At 36.9% G+C, this 20,569-nt stretch overlaps 1 protein-coding gene across 1 annotated transcript; it reads right to left on the bottom strand.

Annotated features, from left to right (window-relative positions):
- Positions 1-471: 471 nt before the first annotated feature.
- LOC115216290 lies at positions 472-18,702 on the bottom strand. Its single transcript, XM_036506240.1, has 5 exons — positions 18,617-18,702; positions 8,283-8,482; positions 7,410-7,553; positions 2,715-3,818; positions 472-635 (listed from the first exon to the last, which is right to left on the bottom strand). Exons 1-5 carry the CDS (start codon positions 18,637-18,639, stop codon positions 472-474), a joined length of 1,635 nt encoding a protein of 544 aa, XP_036362133.1. The 5' UTR covers positions 18,640-18,702.
- Between the last annotated feature and the right edge of the window lie 1,867 nt (positions 18,703-20,569).

Raw genomic sequence — 20,569 nt, 5'->3', positions numbered from 1 at the left:
GAATTTATCTCTTATTCATTCTTAATAAATAGCTTCAGATTATCCATGTAGAACATATGGTTAATTGTTTCCTTGCTATTTCAGAACTGGTACCCTGACTTTGCCTTCCTCAATACTAAACTTGGAGGGTTCAAACATAAGACAAATATTATAAAGGAGACAACGAGTCCACCTGAAAAATTCCTCTTTTGATATTAACTCTCTCTAAGAATGTGTCACCTGAGCAGAGATCTACTTCCCATTTCTTCACGATAAAACTAATTAATTCTCTTATGTTGTCTGCTATACTGAATTATTATCATTGTTGTCATCATCATCATCATCATCATCATCATCGTTGTTGTTGTTGTTGTTGTTGTTGTTTTTGGATTGAGTATCTAGTGAATCTTCCAGGTTCCCCTTTGGGAAAGAAATATAAACAGTTCTCTCTATATGGTTTTGAAGTATCGTACCTTAGAACATGGCCATTCTTCAGCATTTATTACCAATATTAATCACAGAATATGTGAGTGTTTGCTTAGTTAATAGTTTGCTAAATAAGAACGGGATTAAAATGGGTTGAACCGAAAGAATTGGTCCGATCCCGATCACATAGTAGCTGTATTCGTAAGTGTTCATGTATTCTGAGAAGATTCCTGCAAACAACAAGAACAAGAAGAGCAACATTAAAGACGAGTCACCAGATTTGAATATTCAATAAATAAATAAATCAAATTTATTTCTAATCATTAGCATCTATGGTAAGGCGTCAAGCGCCGGACAAAATGCTTAGCGGTATTTAGTTCGTCTTTACATTCTGTGTTCACCAACCACCGAGGTCGATTTTGCCTTTCACCTTTTGGAGGTCGATAAAACAAGTACCCGTTCAGCAATGGGGGGGTCATTCTAATCGACTTACCCGTCCCCTGTACTCGCTGGCCTTGTGTCAAACTTTCAAACTAATATCTATGTTAAGCACTGTCTCGTGTGTTCGTATTCATTGGGCCCGTGAACCGGTTTCCGAGGTTCAGAAGTGATCGAGAACACAATATCTACCCAGACATTCCGGATGTTCAAGCAAGTCACATAAAGACTGATGAAGGTAATTTTTTAAATCCAACTGAAAGAGAATAGCTGATGGCAAGAACAGGGGAATCAAACTTATGAATAGTAAAAAGTACCTGCAAACTGGAACACTCAATGTAAGAAGACTTAGGGAAAAAGAGACACATCTGGAGATGGCTAACAACTTTAACAGGTGCAAACTAAACATCCTTGAAGTACTTGAACACAAAATAGTACATGAAGATAGTACTTAAGGCGGTGAGCTGGCAGAAACGTTAACACGCCGGGCGAAATGCTTAGCCGTATTTTAACTACCGCTACGTTCTAAGTTCAAATTCCGCCGAGGTCGACTTTGCCTTTCATCTTTTCGGGGTCGATTAAATAAGTACCAGTTACGTACTGGGGTCGATGCAATCGACTTAATCCGTTTATCTGTCTTTGTTTGTCCCCTCTGTGTTTATCCCCTTGTGGGTAGTAAAAAATAGGTATTTCGTCTGCCGCTACGTTCTGAGTTCAAATTCCGCCGAGGTCGAATTTGCCTTTCATCCCTTCGGGATCGATAAATCAAGTACCAGTTACGCACTGGGGTCGATCTAATCGGCTTAATCTCTTTGTCTCTCCTTTTTTTGTCCCTTCTACGTTTAGCTCCTTGTGGGCAATAAAGAAATAAGATAGTACATGAAAAAGACCTTACTCTCATTGAGCGATTTGAAGGCTGCACACTAATAACAACAAATGCAAGAAGAAGTATTAATGGTGCTGCAGCAGGAGGGTAGGATTAGTAACCAACGGTTTGGCAGAGAAAGCATTGGCCAAATTAATACTGGTAAATGACCGAATAGTCACAGCCACGTTTAATGGAAACCCATCCACCATAAAAGTTATTACCCAGGCACACACAGAGGGAAGCAAGGATGCAGAGGAGCACTACGAAACAATGACAAATGTCATCAAGGAAATAGCAAAACATGTTAACATAGAATGCGGTGATTTTAATGCTTATTTAGGGGAGGATGTAGTCCCCTACACATTCCACAAGGAAACCAACAAGAATGAACCTGGAACATGCGGCAGAATGTAATCTTTGCATCACTAGCATCCTGTTCAAGAAAAAGGAAGGGAAACAATGGAGATTTCACTCCGACATGAATGGTAGCTAGTCCCAAATTAATTACATACAGATTCATAAGAAATGGAAAAATTCTGTACACACTGTAGAAGCATATAACAGCTTTAGTAGCTTACGTGGTGGCGAGTGACCATCACTAAGGAAGAACCAGGAGAGGAATGAAGAAGACGACCTATATAGACAACTTGCTGGAGGATACTGGTATGGAAGGGGTACAGGAGCTGAGAACAATTATGGAAGATCGAGATGAATGGGGAAACATGAGGAAACAATCTTAGGGCGTCCTATGAGACGACCTAGATGAGATAAGAGTTGCTTCTCCCTCTCTCTCCCTATCTGCCCGTATACATTTCTTTGTGTTAACATCCAGTATAGAAAAGTGCTGCTGCGCAAACACGCTGAATATCTAGCCAACGACAAAACTGCTGCGACCGATCGTCTCATTCTTCCTTAACACATACTTCATATGTATATATGTAATCAGAACGGTTGTAACTGAGTATATTCTGAAATATGGATAATAAAAATGTTACATATTTACCTATCAGATATCCAATAATTAAAATGCCAGTTCCAATTGCTGTTTCTTCAAATCCCATACTTATCGAAAAATATCCGATTTCAAAGTAATCCATAACAGTTACAAGATTTGTAGAGAATATGAGGCCATTTGTGAACATCACAGCAAATGTTAGCAAAGTCAAATATGTTGAAGTGGACAACGAAGGATAAACACAGATCAGTAATCCGCTCATGGTGGCTGCAGTACTAAATATAATCCTACTTGGAACAATGTTTTTATGTATCAACCAACTACTGACGAAACAAGCCAAGATATACCCAAACGATCCCACTGAAAATATACGGGCACTTTCTGCTTGACTTAGCCCTTGTTGTACGCAATAATCCGGTAAGATAGACACTGCTGTTATAACACCTCCGTACGTTATAAGAATGGCGAAAAGGAATAAAAGGTAATTGAAATTTGTTAAAACTGTAACGATTTTTGCAGAAAATTTCAAATCAGATTTTCCTTCCGTTTGAACCTTGTCATTTCGAACATCAATCACCTCATCTTCCGATTTTATAGAATTTATAGCTGTCTTTTCAACACCCAAAGAATCTTCTTTGTCAGGTTGTGTATTATTTATAACAAATGGTTCGTTGTCATATTTTAAGGCCTTAATAACCGCCTCACGAATATATTTTTCATTTGTATTGATGTCTTCGTTATGATTCAAGGCTGTATTATTATCTTCAGATATTTCCAGTTTGTTCGATATCGTTTCATCCTGAACGTCACCAACATTTTGAAATTGTTCTACAGAAACGTTTGAATCCGACTTATACAAATCTTTCGGCGCGTTACTTTCACTTACTGCCAAAGTTTCTCTCCGCGTGTTTTTATGCATATCCGTAGAATACAGGAGAGCACATGGCAGAGTTTGTATGAAAGTAGCAGCCAGGAGAAGAAGACTTCCACGCCAGAACATGAGTTCAATGAAATAATTGGTAAGGATTGGGAAAATTATAAATCCAAGAGATTTTCCGACCGTAGCAAATGCAATAAATTTTCGACTGTCTTCACCGAAGTAAGCTGCTAATCCATTATTTGCCGAGACATTAAGAGAAGCACAACCAATTCCTGTTACAAGAGATGAAAAATAAAAAACAAAGAGTAATTAAAAAGTAGTTACTAAATTAATCAAGGATATATCTGAATAATTAACGAAGAGAGTGTTGTTATTTTATTATTTCTGTTTTAATTCTCTGATTGGAAGCTTTACATCCATATTAAAAGGTAGCTCATAATATTTACACTAGAATTAAACATCGTTTCGTATTCAATTTGCAAGATTCTTGATGTGAATTCGTGTATTGAAATAAATCTTAAGTCTTGGTAGAGTTATTACGCCAAAAATAACAACACACGCACTGGTCCAGTATCACTTGTTTATTGTTAGTGTATTGGTTAAGTATTTAACCGACTAACCGATCGTTGTTTAATGTACTATTTAAACAATCAATCGATTGTTTTTTAAAGAAATTTCTTTCGTCGCTGTACACAACAACCTTTTCAGCGACTTACTTCCCTGTCCAAGGTCAGCTAAATGATACCGAACCAGTGCGTGTGTTTTTGACATTGACATACTGAACCCACCCAAGACACTGTTTAAAAAGGCGTTTAAAGAGCCTGAAAACCTTCATTCGATTTTATTTTGAAAGTAAAATACTTTCTTTACGTCATCAATAGTTTTGGTAAGTATATAAACGTTACTTCATGTATCTTTTCACACAAACATCACACTTCCAATCAATGAGTAAGCAGCTCTGTTTTCTCATCTTTTAGTCCCACAGGAAGATGGTAATCATGATTGTCTCGGACGCCTGCGAGAGTGGTTGTAGGGGTAAGATAATCTCATACCGGACTCTTGGATTGCAAACACAGTGAACCCTACCAAAAGCATCCAATGTACCACATAGTGAACAATGTATATGTACGTATATATATATATATATATGTGTGTGTGTGTGTGTGTGCGTGTGTGTGTGTGTGTGCGCATATATATATGTGTGTGTGTGGTGTGTATGCATAGGTTTATATATGAATATATATATATGTTTATAAATAATCTATAAGTATTTATATATATATATATGTGTGTGTGTATATATATATATATAAATATATATCTCTCTATATATAAACGGCAGTTTGTCTGTCTGTGTGTCTGTGTGTCTGTCAGGTTGTACCCTCACCCTGACCACGGCTTTCAACCGATTCTGATGAAACTTGACACACACATAGCCCAATGTCATAATTCAAAACTAACGCAGAGAAAAGTTTGAAAAGTTCCCCCAGTTCTGAAAAAATCGATAAATTCGACATGGGGTCGAGAATCTAGGCTTTTTATATGCAACACATTTTCTGTTGTAGTTTTCGCAACTTGCGATCGATTTTCACCAAACTCATGGTGATGCTTAATGTTACCCTAAGAAACTTAATTCTGACGTTAGTTTTCCATGCAATACCTTACCATCAGAAAAAATCGATAAAATCATACTATTTTTGGAAATCGCGTTCAAATTCAAGATGACATATTTTCGACAATATCTTTCACAAATTAGCAGGAATTTTTTTTGAAATTCACAGCGAGCATCATGTCTGCTCCAAGGAGCTATATGGCCCTTTTTATTCCAATAGGACACTTTATTACTGGAAAAAATCGGTTAATTAAATCATATGTGGCACACATAGCAAACACAAACCACAGACTGTCTAGGGAACGCAACTCGACCTTTTTAACTCTCGGAACACGTGGGGTAAGTATCCCAAAATGTATAAAAATGTACAAAAACGGCAAAAAAGCGGGCAGCAATGTGAGTGACAACAACGAAAAAGTCAAAAGTGACCAAACTGAACAAACGAATGGAAAAGGTTTTTTGGTGCACACGACAAAAGCGGCTTATAATAAACCAAGAGTTTGCAAGTAGCGTCCGGGGACCCTTAGGGTACGTCAAAAATTTAAGGTAAAACGTTTGGGGTCGTAGTTATAAAGAAAGTTTAAACAAAAAAGTATTCGAATAACTTGCGGCTGCAGCAGCTATTAGCAGAAGTGGCGGTGTTGGGGGTAAAGTCTCGAATGTAATTTCTTCCTGGTAGGAATTGGTTGGGTTGAATTATCGATAGCTGTTTGATAGTTATTTAGGAGTGAAGAGAAGACATTGCAACCTACACATGCGCCTTCGTTCCCTAGAGGGAAAGGACTAGATTGGGATTAGTCGTTGCCTACTAGGGGCTCTTACATACCCGGGCAACGCCGGGCTATGCTGCTAGTACTTATATATATATATATATATATATATATATATATATATATATATATATATATATATATATATATATATATATGTGTGTATGTATGTATGTGTATATATATATATATATATATATATAATATATATATATATATATATATATATATACTAGCAGTATAACCCGGCCTTGCCGAGATTAAGTTACGATTATTAAGCTAATCAAGTTCTTTATTTCAACCCAAACTAAGTAGTATAGACGTTAAATTTGGGCGAAATCCGTTGAAATTTGTTATATTATATGTTATATATGTATAATATAATATGAATATATATGGGAAACAGACACGAACACACATACACACACGTACGTACACCTATTGCATGTTTTGTGCACACATAGATGTTCATAAACAGAAATGAATGGAAAAAATGTTGTTAAATTTGTAGATTAACACTCACACTTTCACTAAGAAAATAAATCGTTTTTTTTTTTGCGTGGAATCAACTACTCTGGCCTCAAAACCCTTTGTGTGGTCCGTGAAACGGAGTGGGGTGTGTTGGAAGCCTCGCAAATTGTACCTATTTATATTGAGTAATTCACTGACAAATTGTTACTCACCTCTTTGTTTCTTTGTTGTTAAATAAATGGATTGTCAACAAAACACTTTTTTACTCGGCGTAAAATAAAAACAAAACTCTTTCGCACGCAAAGTAATGTGAGAGGGAGAGGGGGGGGAGAAAGATGACCGATTTAAAATAAATAAATGATTTAAAATAAATATATTGTAATTGTTGTGTGAGTAAGTATATATATTATGATTATAAATATATAGTGTGCCTTTCAAAAACCAAAAACAAAACATTTTACATTTTATTTTTTATAAACGTAGTCACTTACTCTCTCTCTCTCTTTCTCTCTCTCCCTCTCACACTTTGTCTTTCCCGTGAAACTCTCTGCCTCCTTCCACTTTTCTTTATCCTATTTTTTTTTTGTTAGACGCCATCAAAAAGGAATGGCTGATATTTGTTATGGTTAAAAGCTATGGTTGAAAATGGTTGAAAATAGATTTTTACCCTATCCGCGGGTGCCTCGGGGAAAAAAATAAGTTGACAAAACCAAGGTAGGGTGTCGACAAATGTCCTCCTAAAATTAGAGCGATATGCGTGCTAATTTGTGGACGTGCATAAATTACAATCACGTACACACACGCACATACATCCTCCCGTTTATAGATATGATATATGTATATATATATATATATATAATACATATATGTAGTCATGCATATATACGTATCATGTATTCATACTCTCACACACATGCACACACACACATGTATATGAAAATATTATATATATATATATGAGTGCAGCATTTGTTCGTGAAGGCTTTTCTAAATCACTGGGCAATACAAACCTGGCAAAAGACTGAAACATCCCAATAAAACATAAATACTCGAAGAGAACGATGGAGCGCAAATAGAAAGGGTAAGACAAAGGCTTCCCACGATGCCAGTGGTTCTTACGCCAAATTTAGTGAGAAATATTCCAACCATGAAACCTAAGAGCGAAAAAAGAAGAAAATAGTCTTTTAATGATTCATTGGGATTCAATTAATTAATGAGTTATAATATTGTTAATGATCTTTTAATTACCAGTAACTAATAAACAACGGATCTAGGTTGGAATTTCTGACGATATTTAATTGTTCAATAAACGTAATTGGTAGAAACTGAATCAGAGTTACAAACACTCGAAGGATTCTGTACAGCTTTTGCCTACTCAGTTCCACTCGCAAGCTTTGGGTCAACTTGACCTCATGAATGTATGTATGAGTGTGTGTGTGTGTGTGTATGTATGCATGCATGCATGTGGTGTTCTTCTTTCAGTTTCCGTCTGCCAAATCCACGCAGAATGCATTTGTTGGCCCGGAGCAATTTTAGAAAAATTAATTTCCCAGCGCAATGCCACGCAGTGTGATAGAACCTGGAGCCATGTGGTTGCGATGCGAGCTTCTTACCACACAGCCACTCCTGCACTTAGATTGCTACAATATCGTTTTTGCATATTTGCGTATTTTAAGAAACTCCATGTTTCTTCAATTTTGAATGAATCAGTGTTCTCAATCTCTTTGATGTTTGTCAGTTACTCTCTAAACTAATTATTCAAAAATGTAAGGAATTCATATAATTGTACTTGTTTTGAATATTAAACAAACTGGAAGAAAACCAAATGGTATGTGATTGCTACTAATGGATAAAGCGGGTACATACCGACAATAGGTACTTACCAACAATACCAAACACACTTGAAGGTAAAAATACTATCAAAAGCACAAGATCGTGTAAGTCCGGAAAAACCTTCTTGAATTCTACGAGGTAAATTGGTAGAACAGCAGTGAAACCAAATACTAATATGTTAGTAACAAAAACGGAAAACACTACAAAAGCAGCGACGATGGCCTCTTGCACGGATCGTTTCTTGGTTCTACTGGAAAGACAAAGAATCAAATCTTTATTTAGTGCTAGCAGAGATACCCGGCGTTGCCCGGTTACATGCAATTGAAGAATTAGACTTTTCTGTTATATATATATGGATACACACACACACACACACACACACACACACATGTATATTAATATAAATACATGAAAGTACATGAAGTTTGTTAAAAAAAAGGGGATCATGTATATACCTCCTGGCTGTTGAGATTATAACACCTCGTTGTAAACAATGTTCCTTGTTTTTCCTTGTGGAGCATATACAAAAAGGTTTCTTTTGGTTCCTACTCTTGAGCAGCAAACATACAGTTGCCTATGCGAGAAGCAGGGCTCTTCCAAGAGAAGACCAGCTACAGAGAGGGTTTGACCCTGAGATTTGTTAATGGACATGGCAAAGCTGACACGAAGGGGGAATTGCAGTCTTCTGAATGTAAATGAAATTTCTGCTCCTGATGGAGTAAGAGGAATTCTTGGAATAAAGACGTCATCACCTTTTCCACATCCAGAAAGAATGATCGCCTCGATAACGTGTGACATTATTTTCTTTATCACCAGTCGTGTTCCATTGCAAAGTTTTGGTGGTTCCAGATTGCGAAGTAGCATTACAGGAGTTCCAACTTTAAGTGCTAATATGTGTGGAGGTAGTCCAGGAGGCTCCAGTGAATTGAAAAATTCAGGAGGATAGTTCACAACTTCATTTATATCTGGAATTGTATCAACAGACTTGTAAGTGTGTATAGTGCCAGGAAGAGAATGCATTAGCTGTTGATTAATTTTGTTAACAGCGACGTTTTTTGGAGCTAATATTGCTCTTTCACACAGCAAATTGTGATTTTGGTAGTTTTGTGTGAAGTTAGGAAAGACCTTGTTTTTGAGGTCATCTACAGAATTAACAACAGAGGAAAATGACCATACTTCCATTTGTCCTGCAGCTTCGAGAGGCATCTTGCCTTCACCAAGTGTCAAAATGTCCTGTGCAAACTTTGTGAACAATTTGTCGCCGTGTAGCTGAGCTCTCATGTTAGTGGTGAGACTGAGGATTGTAACATGATGCCACAGGGTAGAGGACTTTAGGCATGCTTGGACTTCATCTGCTCTAGTGCCTTTCGGAATGACAGGAAGAGTTTGCCTGAAATCATCTGACAACAGATGCGTTACACCTCCCATTGGAGCCTGACAGTCTCGGATGTCTTTCAGGGCTCTATCTAATGCTTCCAAAGCTCCCTTGTGAGTCATAGTGCACTCATCCCAGACAATTAGATGATACATTCTAAGTACTTGTCCCTGATCTGAACTTTTGTTGATGTTGCATGAAGGCATTTCGGATGCTGCTAAATTGAGAGGGAGTTTAAAAGTTGAGTGTGCTGTCCTGCCACCGGGTAACAAAGTAGCTGCAATGCCAGAGGAGGCTACAGCTACTGCAATGTCCTGATGCTGCCTAACTTCTGCAAGAAGCTTTGTAATAAATGTTTTTCCTATCCCTCCAGGAGCATCGAGGAAGAAGATTCGTCCCTCGCGTTGGCGTACACTGTTAAGAATAGTTCTGTAGGCCTGCAGCTGGTCCGGAAGTAATTTAGGCTCATTTTCAACAGTGTACTTTGAAAGCGCTTGAGTGTCGTAGGTTGTTTCATGAATGACAGCAGTGGGAAGGCTATATGACCCTGACCTGATTGCTTGTGGCAGGCCATACGTCGACAATTCATTTCCACCCAGTTTAGCAATTCTGTCTTCAATGTCAATGAGTGTTTTGTTATAGATTTCATTGCTGATATCCTCCATGTCAGGATAGAGCAGTTGAGCTTGGCGCTGAAAGTCTTCAGCCAGGTTGTCTCTATATTTGAGCCATAGAGTGGCCGGATCACACAGTTCGCATGCCTGTAGTAATACTACAAATCGTGCCCTGAGACTTTTAGGTGATTGTGATAAAGCAGCCTCTCCTAAAGTTGCATCCCATTGGGCACCATCTTCTAACAGACCTTGTCGATAGCAGGCTTCTCTGTATATTGTGCAGACATGTCCATGAACGGTTTTTAGGGCCTGGAAAGACGTTGGCCCTCTGGCCTCATGCAGTAGTAGACGAAGGTTGAAGCACTCTTGTTGAGTGGGATGCACTGTGTATACTCGCCCGAAGCAAGTGTGAAACTTAATGCCAGGGTATCCATGAACATTTTGACCTGCTTTCCGTGGGGCCCATTTTTTTCCATTCCAAGTGTAGTACAATGGAATCTTTGGATACAGCAAGGTTTGAGCGAATGGATCCACTTGACAAAGCTTGAAGAATGCAGTGAGTGTGCTATCCGTTGGTTCCTCTGCCAACAGAGAAGCATTAGTATCTGTGAAGTACACTCTTTGACCATTTTCCAGGTGCACTGCAAGCTGTTGAATGGCGGGGTGACGTTGGTGAATTGGAAAGCCAAAGATGCGCCAGAAAGCCTCGTTGCTACTTATGTACCGTCCCACTTGATAATGCGTCACCTAATCCTGGCAGTATTCTTGTTGAAGTCCAAGCATTGCATCGTCAGAACCCTTGTTTACATATTTGCAAACGTACTTGATGGATTTAACGGAGTTGCAAAACTCAACGTTGATGTGGGCATTGAAAGTCTTTGACAGGAGTGGGCAGTATGGAACAATCCATCTATTATCAATATCGTGCTGTCCGATAGTTGCTGTGAAACCTCCGTCTTCTGGTTTTCTGCGTCTGTATGATGGATACCCATCAGCACCTGTCTGAGTTTCTTGTAGGAACCTCCTTGGAAATCTTTTTGAACATATGTTGTCCTTCAAACATGGTGAGTTTATGTTGAATCCACGCCCACATAGACCATGAACCATGTTTGCTTTAACTATTTCGTATAGTTCTTTGTCTAAAGCTGGATCAGGAAGCTCTGCAGAGATTATTTTGTCGATGTCATTGGAATTGATCTTCGCTGAGAGCCAAAGCAGGATATGAGCATGTGGAAGGCCCCTTTTTTGCCACTCTATTGTGTACATGTCACATTGTATGGGCCCAAAGATTTGCCCTTTTTGTATGAGTTCCTTGAGAGAGGTTAACTTCAGATAGAAAACTCGGGCGTTGAGATTCCGGTTCGAATGTAAGGCCGGTTTGAAAGTGTTCCCAACAGTTATTAGTTGTAGTGGTAGAGTCTTTATGCCGAATATGTATGTATGCCTGTATATATGTACAAAATCCACTGAGAAGGCTTTTGTTGGTCTGAGGCTACAGCAGAAGACACATGCCAAGTCACCACACAGTAGGACTGAACCCAGGACCATGTGTTTGGAACGTAGTTTGTTACCACACAGCCACACCTGCCCCTATGTATATGTGTGTGTGTGTGCATATGTGTGTATGGGTAGATATATTATGCATGTATAGATGTGTATATATATGTGTACATATTACATGTACATCTATATATATACATCTACACATAAAATACAAAATACAAAGTTATATCTTGATATCGCTAGTGATAACAATACTCAAAATATATAACAGACTGGAATTGTAGGCCCGTCTCTTGCAATTTCGATCAATTGGATCTTGTCCTCCCTCTTGTATAGAAGTGTACGGCTGCAGCTAAATTCATTTTTGGACTTTCTTCTATCGAAGGCATTTTAACAAAAATACTTCCGTAAAGACGGTGAAAATATTGTCAATTTCCCCAAGCAGGGACATAATTCAATTTTTAAGTAATAACCAAAGCCCCTTCTCCGAAAGGGGGAGGGTAACGGTTTACAATTATTTAACAAATGCAACACAACAACGTTTCCCTGACGAGGAACCAACAAACGTGATTACAATAGTCAAACAGTAATAATAACAACAAACCTTTTTAATTTATCCCCATATATGTGAAACCACTTATTCAAGTTCAAGTCATTGATGCAATTTTATACGAATTGCTAATACACACACACACACACATAATAAGGGTGAAAAATTGAATATTAATTTGATTAATATGAATTGAAAACCAGTGGTATAGCATATAAGACCATAGTGGATCTTCTAGCAAAAAGGATGACCAGTATTAATGGTTCATCCCTGTTATATAATACTTTCACTTTATTAGTTTCAGTATTAAAGTGAAAGTGTCTGCATTACAAAAGAGAGATGTTTTTGTTTCACTTTTAACACGTAATACTGAAATAGTGGAGAAGATATGATATTGCTGTGGGGTCGCCCTAGGGAAAAAGTTAAGATTTTTGCCGATGACACTCCCCAGACCTTAAGTAAGACATGGGTAAAATTTGAATGAAATTGGTTGTGTAGTTCTCAAGTTTTAGGGAAACAGACAGACAGACAGACACACGTTCTCAGTTTTATATATAGAGAGACTAGCATTAAAGTCCCGTCGTTGCCGGGTCATAGTGCTAGTGCATGTATAAATGAGTATATATATGTGTACATATTACATGTACATCTGTATATATACATCTGCACATAAAATACAAAATACAAAGTTATATCTTGATATCGCTAGTGATAACAATACTCAAAATATATAACAGACTGGAATTGTTAGCCCGTCTCTTGTAATTTTGATCAATTGTATCTTGTCCTTCGTCTTGTATAGAAGTGTGGCTACAATCCAGCCTACCTCTACTGCTGGGGAGGGGGCATTTTAAATTTTTATCCGGGACGTCCTACGTCCCAGATATAAAGGTAAAAATAAAATATTTCCACTTTGCAAGTTCGAGTCGAGTACTCCCTTGCACGCTCCGTTGACTCGAACCTTGCTTTTATTGTGGCGAATTTACCTTTCATAGTCGCACCAAGACACTTTTCGAAGGTGCTTTCCTCCATGTGTTCAAATATTCTTTTTTCTCTACATTGTATGCTTTATAGACAATATTCTTTTCTTTAATTTAATTTTTTATTATCCATCTGGACTATTCCATTTCTGCACGCTAATTTTATTTTTAATTTATTCCCATTCATGTGGAACAACTTATTCAAGTTCAAATCATTGACGCCATTTTATACCAATTGCTATTTTTACTTTTGTTATGTTACAATTATATTATACTTTAGTTTGATTTTAATTATTACTTACTACATATAATTCAATTGTTATTATTATTTTTATTGTTAAAGTGAAAGTATCTGACATAAAATAGAGGAATGTTTTTGTTTCCCTTTTAACACGTAATACTGAAATAGTGGAGAAGATATGATATTGCTATGGGCTCGCTCTAGGCAAGAAGTTGAACATTTTTTTGCCCATGAAACTACATGGACCCTAAGTAAGGCATGTGTAAAATTTGAATGAAATTGGTTGAGTAGTTCACAAGTTTTAGGGAATCGTAGTGGAGAAGATATGATATTGCTGTGGGCTCGCCCTAGGCAAAACGTTAAACATTTTTTGCCGATGACATTACCCGGACCCTAAGAAAGGCATGTGTAAAATTTGAATGAAATTGTTGTGTAGTTCTCAAGTTTTAGGGAAACACACAGACAGACAGACAGACATTCTCAGTTGTATATATATAAAGATAATATGGAAACTGTCAGAGACACAGTATAGAGTAGCGGGATGAGAGAAGGGGTCAGAGTAACAAGCATTTACTTGCTTTAATCATGCTGAGCTGCCGCCTTGAAGAATCGATCCCACTAATTTTCCTTTTCTTTAGGTTTGCTACTTCATCTATCGGTTACTTTTGCCCAACCGCTAATTTACGAGTGTCTAAGCGTAACAACACCGGACTTCAAGCGGTGGTGGGGACAAACAGTGATCAAGCGCGAGCGCGCGCACACACACACACACATGCTGCGGGTTTCTTTGTTTCCATATACAACATTCATTCCCAAAGCTTTGGTCGACCCGAGTCTATATTAATTTACACTTGCCCAAGGTGTCAAGCAGTGGTACTGAACCCAGAGCAATTTGGTCGGGAAACAAATGGCTTATCCCACAGTCACACCTGCTCCTATATTGAGTTCGTAGAATCGTCAGGGTGTGGAAATAATTGCTTTCGGTATATCTTCTGGTTCTATAAATTCTGTGTTCAAATCCAGCTCAGATGAACTCGATCAATAAATAAGTGTACCAATCAAGTACTGGAGTCGATATCATCGGCTAACCCCTACCCTCACCCTTAAGATTGCTGTCGTCGAACTTAAACAAGACACTATTGTTTCGTTCGCCACTTTGTGCCCAGAGTTCAAATCCTGCCGAGCTCAAACTTTACCCCTGTTTTCTAACATTAGCTCAGTCCGTGTTTCAAATCTATCCTGGTTGAATTTCTTTTCTTTATTGTTAGGCAATCGGTTGGTTATTGAGTTTATTTAAACAGTATAGATTGATGATTTTGGAGATAATTAATTGAATTACGAAAATATTTTGGCAGGAAGGGAAGAAAGGAAAAACATTAAAATTATAAAATATCAAATTATCAAGAATCAAACCCAAAAATCGTGGGGTGAATTAAAGAGCAAATGATGGAGGTGGAGATAGTAACAGTTTGTGCACCTTGAACGAAATGGTGTGTTCAGCCACACATCGTAGGCATGATTGGCCCGGAGTATGGCCAGCAGCACTCACTGGAACAACCACCCCACCTCGTTGGACTAATGTTATATCTTATACTTGAGCGCTGATATTCACATGCCCGTGAGGTCATGTTGCCTTATTATTAATCGAGTTATCAAAGACAAAATATATTTGTTATAAGTTTTATTTTTGCATAATGTACATCGTGCAACTTTCAAAAACAGCCTTGAAACTATTAATATCTCGAATATTTTATTCATGAAATTTACCATTATCTTATCACCTAAGTATTTACAGTCATTTCTGACTATGAACGAGATTTTGTCTGGTTCGGTATCATATTACTATCTTCCAATTAATGCCAATCACAACGGCTTTTATAATCCTAGACAATGTCTTTAGGTAGACTTTATGTAACATCTCTACACTCGAAACAGATTCTTACCCGCCTCGTTTATTTGTTTATTGTATGCCATGATATCGGACTTCACTTGTATTATAAATGTAAACTCCTAAAGTGTTGTGCCTAAAGGTCAATGAAATAAAGAACAAGTAAATATTCAGATTGAAGAGTTGTCATTTTTCTGAGTTTCATGAATTGAATAAAGAACTTAAAGGAACTTTCAGAAATGCTTTTTTCTTATACCATCAGCTTCGAGTTGATCAATGCGTTCATGCTTATTGTGAGTAATAGACAGTGTTATATATATATATATATATATATATATATATATATATATATATATATATATATATATATATATATATATGTATCTATGTATCGAGTATGGCCATTGCACGAAGCTTAATCAATGTTGTTATCGTGCAATGCCTGTGCAAGAAGACTTGTTTTAAAGTGAAGAAAGGCTGTGCACTGAGTCAATCCCCTCACTAAGCAACAGCAGCCATAATCCGAAAAGAAAAACAAGTCAACATCATCGGTAACCACTGAGCCGCAAGTTTTATGTCAGAGTTATCCCAGTTACCTTAGTTACCTTCTCCTAGAAGGATGCCCTAACAAAGGCTAGGAGTCTTTCACTCCCAATGGTTTAACCGCGCGATCGGGTATTCAGTCCGATTATTTCTATGTCCCCGCGCATGATACATCCTTAAGAAATTTATTGGATGTCTGTTGACTCTCAAGAGTTTCTCCGCCCTTTGACGGGCTCTGTTATTCATCCCGCAGGGTGTCCAATAAACACCCTCCTCGCCAAACAAACTTGGTGGGGTTGCCGGTTTAGTCACCGACGACCCGACCATGCAACAGGTTGAACTGGCTTACATGTTACCAGTAGCACTCGAACGTGACCTGACATGTATATATATACATCCATACAGACACACAAACTCTCTCTCTCTCTCTCTCTCTCTCTCTCTCTCTCTCTCTCTCTCTCTCACACACACACGCACACACACACACACACACACACACACACATATATATATATGTATATATATATATATTTGTGAATTAAGGCTACCATTGGTTTTATGTTAAGAAAATTAGGAAAATATCCTTGTGTCTTAAAGATTTTCTTAATATTTCTCTCTAGGATATTTTTTGACTTTTCTCAACGTGAAACTAATGGTAGCTTTAATACATTAAAAAACAAATTATATATCCATCAATGCAGTATTGAGCACTCATTTCATCTTTCTACATTTACACACACACGCACATACATACTTGTATAGATGTATATAATGGTATGTAAGTGTGTTAGTATGCGCCTGCGTGTGTGTATATATATATGAGTAAGTGTGTGTGTGTGTGTGTTGTGTGTGTGTTGTGTGTGTGTGTGTGTGTGTGTGTGCATATTTGTGTCTTGCGATTTGTCTCTGTGGTTGAGAATTAAGTTTTTACGTTCCCATAACTTCGCGGTTCGGTTAATAAGTGGAATGAGTACGAGATATGACAAAAAAGAAAGGAGCATAAAATTTTTAAAAAACCTCCAAAAAGGAAATGAAACACAAATTTAGTTCCGCCTTTAATTAAAATGAAGCCAAAAATGAGACAAATTTCTTCTTATTGCGAACCACTTTAGTAATAAATAACCGAGAAAAAACCTTTAATAGCATTAGCAGCCTTACTTAATCTTCCACAGCCAGCGTGTGCTCGTGTGTGTGTGTGTGTGTGTGTGTGTGTGTGTGTGTGTGTGTGTGTGTGTGTGTGTGTGTGTTTGGAAGGCAATGAAGTAAAAGAAGAGAACACGGGATGGACAAGTTTGAACAAACATTGGAAAAGTTTAGGCGCAGGAGTGGCTGTGTGGTAAGTAGCTTGCTAACCAACCACATGGTTCCGGGTTCAGTCCCACTGCGTGGCATCTTGGGCAAGTGTCTTCTGCTATAGCCCCGGGCCGACCAATGCCTTGTGAGTGAATTTGGTAGACGGAAACTGAAAAAAGCCTGTCGTATATATGTGTGTATATATATAATATATATGTGTGTATATATATATGTGTTATATATATATATATATATATATATATATATATATATATATATATATATATATATATATATATATATATATGTGCATGTATGTGTTTGTGTGTCTGTGTTTGTCTCCCTAGCATTGCTTGACAACCGATGATGGTGTGTTTATGTCCCCGTCACCTAGCGGTCCGGCAAACGAGACCGATAGAATAAGTACTGGGCTTACAAAAGAATAAGTCCCGGGGTCGAGTTGCTCGATTAAAGGTGGTGCTCCAGCATGGCCGCAGTCAAATGACTGAAACAAGTAAAAGAGTAAAAGAGTAAAAGAGAGAGTAAACTTAAAATAAAATGCGAAAGCAATTACGTTTCAGACGTTAGTCTTTCACAGGAACAAAGATAGAGAGAAAATAAGAACGAACAGGAATGAAGAAATATTGATGGGAGGGAGAGAGAGAGAGAGAGAGAGAGAAAAGGTATGTTAGGGACCAGGAGTGAAGGCGGTTTTGTAGGAGAGGAGTTATATTGGTCATGTAGCGTCATATAAATTGCGTACTCCAGACATTTTGTTCCTTCCTGTCTTTCTCCCTTTTCCGACGATGAGTTATGCTCGAAACATCGTTTCCGCTCCTATTTATTCCATCTAAGACTTTCACTAAGCGTCAATCTGATGTCCTCACTGTGTACATCTAATGGACATTCGTAGTAGTAGTAGTTTGTTTGTTTTTTTGTTTTGCATGACTCATAAGGGCCGGTTTCTCGGTTTCTTGGCGTATATGCTCCCCAGCTGGACGGGACGCCAGTCCATCGCCCGGTAGTAGTAGTAGTAGTAGTAGTAGTAGTAGTAGAGTAATAGCAGCAGCAGCAGCAACAACAACAGCGACAGTGAGCCAATTCGGGTGTCCCTATGCGGTTTCCCTCTCTGCTAGACATAGCAGCTATATCTATTTCAATAACATTACACCATTTCGTAAAGACCCAATAGGACATAATTTTAGTGTTTTAGTCCCGTGTATAGCTACAACAACAACAACAACCACAACAATGAGAATAAAAGCAACAAAGACTATGACAACAACAGCAACACCAGAACACCAACAACAGCAGCAGCAGTAGCAGCAGCAGCAGCAGTAGCAGCAGTAGCAGCAACCCCGACAATTTCTATTATAAAAGGTAAAATACAAGCAAACCGTGTGTTTTTCGCGACATCCATTCTTCAATTCTTCAGTCTCGTAATCTTCCAGTTCTGTTGATGTTTGTCTTTACTTCAACCGCAAATATCAGCGATTTGAAATTTCTTTCAATATTTCAATAAGACTAGACGTGACGGTAATATCTGTAAGGACATTCAAGCTTGTGTGTGAGTGTGTGTCTGTGAATGTATTTATGCATACATGCATGAATGTAAATATGTGTTTATATACATACACAAGATTTATAAAAGTATACATACGTATATATATATCTACATAACTCTCTATATACATATCTATATATAAACATATACACATGTATATGCACATGGGTGTATGTGTGTGTGTGTGTGTGTGTGTGTGTGCATCTGTGAGTCTATGTACGTGTGCATTTATGAATGTATGCATGTGTGTTAATGAGTTGCACAATCGCCTAATTATGTTTCTGTCCACGAAATTGATAACACGATATCAGCAGAACCGAGAAACGTAAAGAGATTCTGACTTTTAGTTTAAAGTAGTTTAAGTTATTTCGTTTATATAAATCTGAAACTAATTGCCTAATGTCCTTATTTGAAATAATTTCACCCCATTAGTGTAGTTATAATCTATACAAACACACCGTGTTGGGATGTGTTGTATTTAGTTTTCAGGAAACCTTCAATATTTTTGAAAAAGTGTTCAGTTTGTAGAAGCGGAAACAAACCAACGCCGGATGGCAAGGTGAGAGAGACAGTCATAGGCATATATACATATGCAAGAAGTTATGGATTATTTCTTGAGCGTGGCACTTGATCTCCCTCTCTCTCTCTCTTTCTATATATATATGTATGAATGTGTTTCTATGTATGTATATATTATATCTGTATATATATATATATATAATATATATATATATATATATATATAATATATAGATATATATATATATATATAATATTTAGCGTCTGGAATTAATTACAATTTTCATTTCCAGTGGCCTAACATGTAAAGATTTAGTCCAAAGACTATGTATTAGTCATAAAATACAGTGTACATTTAAACACATAAGGATTCCACTCGTGGGATTCAACACGCTAGAAAGAAAAGCTAGGTTCTATAACCACAAAAGTTAGGGATAAAATTCGACGGGAGCGAATGTATATTTTGTATCTTATATATATATATATATATATATATATATTATATATATATATATGTATAAACAGTGCAGCGTTGAAGGTGTTTAAAGCAATTAAGAAACATACATAAACCGTTAGATTCACTTCAACATTTAAATTTAATTTGTCCAAAATTTTCGTCGTTTTGAGACTGCGACCTGTCACTGACAAAACTTCGTGCCGCACAAAGTTTTGTCAGTGAACAGGTCGCAGTCTCAAAACGACGAAAATATTTGGACAAATAAATTTAAATGTTGAAGTGAATCTAACGGTTTATGTATGTTTCTTAAATGGCTTATAAACACCTTCAACGCTGCAACTGTTTATACAATATATATATATATATATTATATATATAATATATATATATATATATATTATATACACATATATATATAATATATATATTATATAATATATATATATATATATATATATATATATACATATATATAATATAAGATACAAAATATACATTAAGTGAAAACTAAATACAACACTTTAAAATATATACATTAAATCAAAAAATTTATAATTTATTTAATAAACATCCAAATAAAGTCTAAAACCCATTAAGCAAGTAATACTAAAACCTTAATATTAATTAATATACACAATGCTAGTGCAAGCCATAAATACTGGAATCAAAAATGAGAAATGGTTCAAATATAGACACATCCATTATATAAACTAACTATATAATTAATATATATGTAGTATCTATAGATTTAATATATCACTCAATAATATAGTTGACCAAAATATCAATTAATATAAAAGCTCATTTACT

The sequence above is a fragment of the Octopus sinensis genome, linkage group LG10, assembly GCF_006345805.1.
Source record: "Octopus sinensis linkage group LG10, ASM634580v1, whole genome shotgun sequence".
Classification (NCBI taxonomy): Eukaryota; Metazoa; Mollusca; class Cephalopoda; order Octopoda; family Octopodidae; genus Octopus; species Octopus sinensis.
This window is presented reverse-complemented; position numbering and strand designations above follow the sequence as displayed.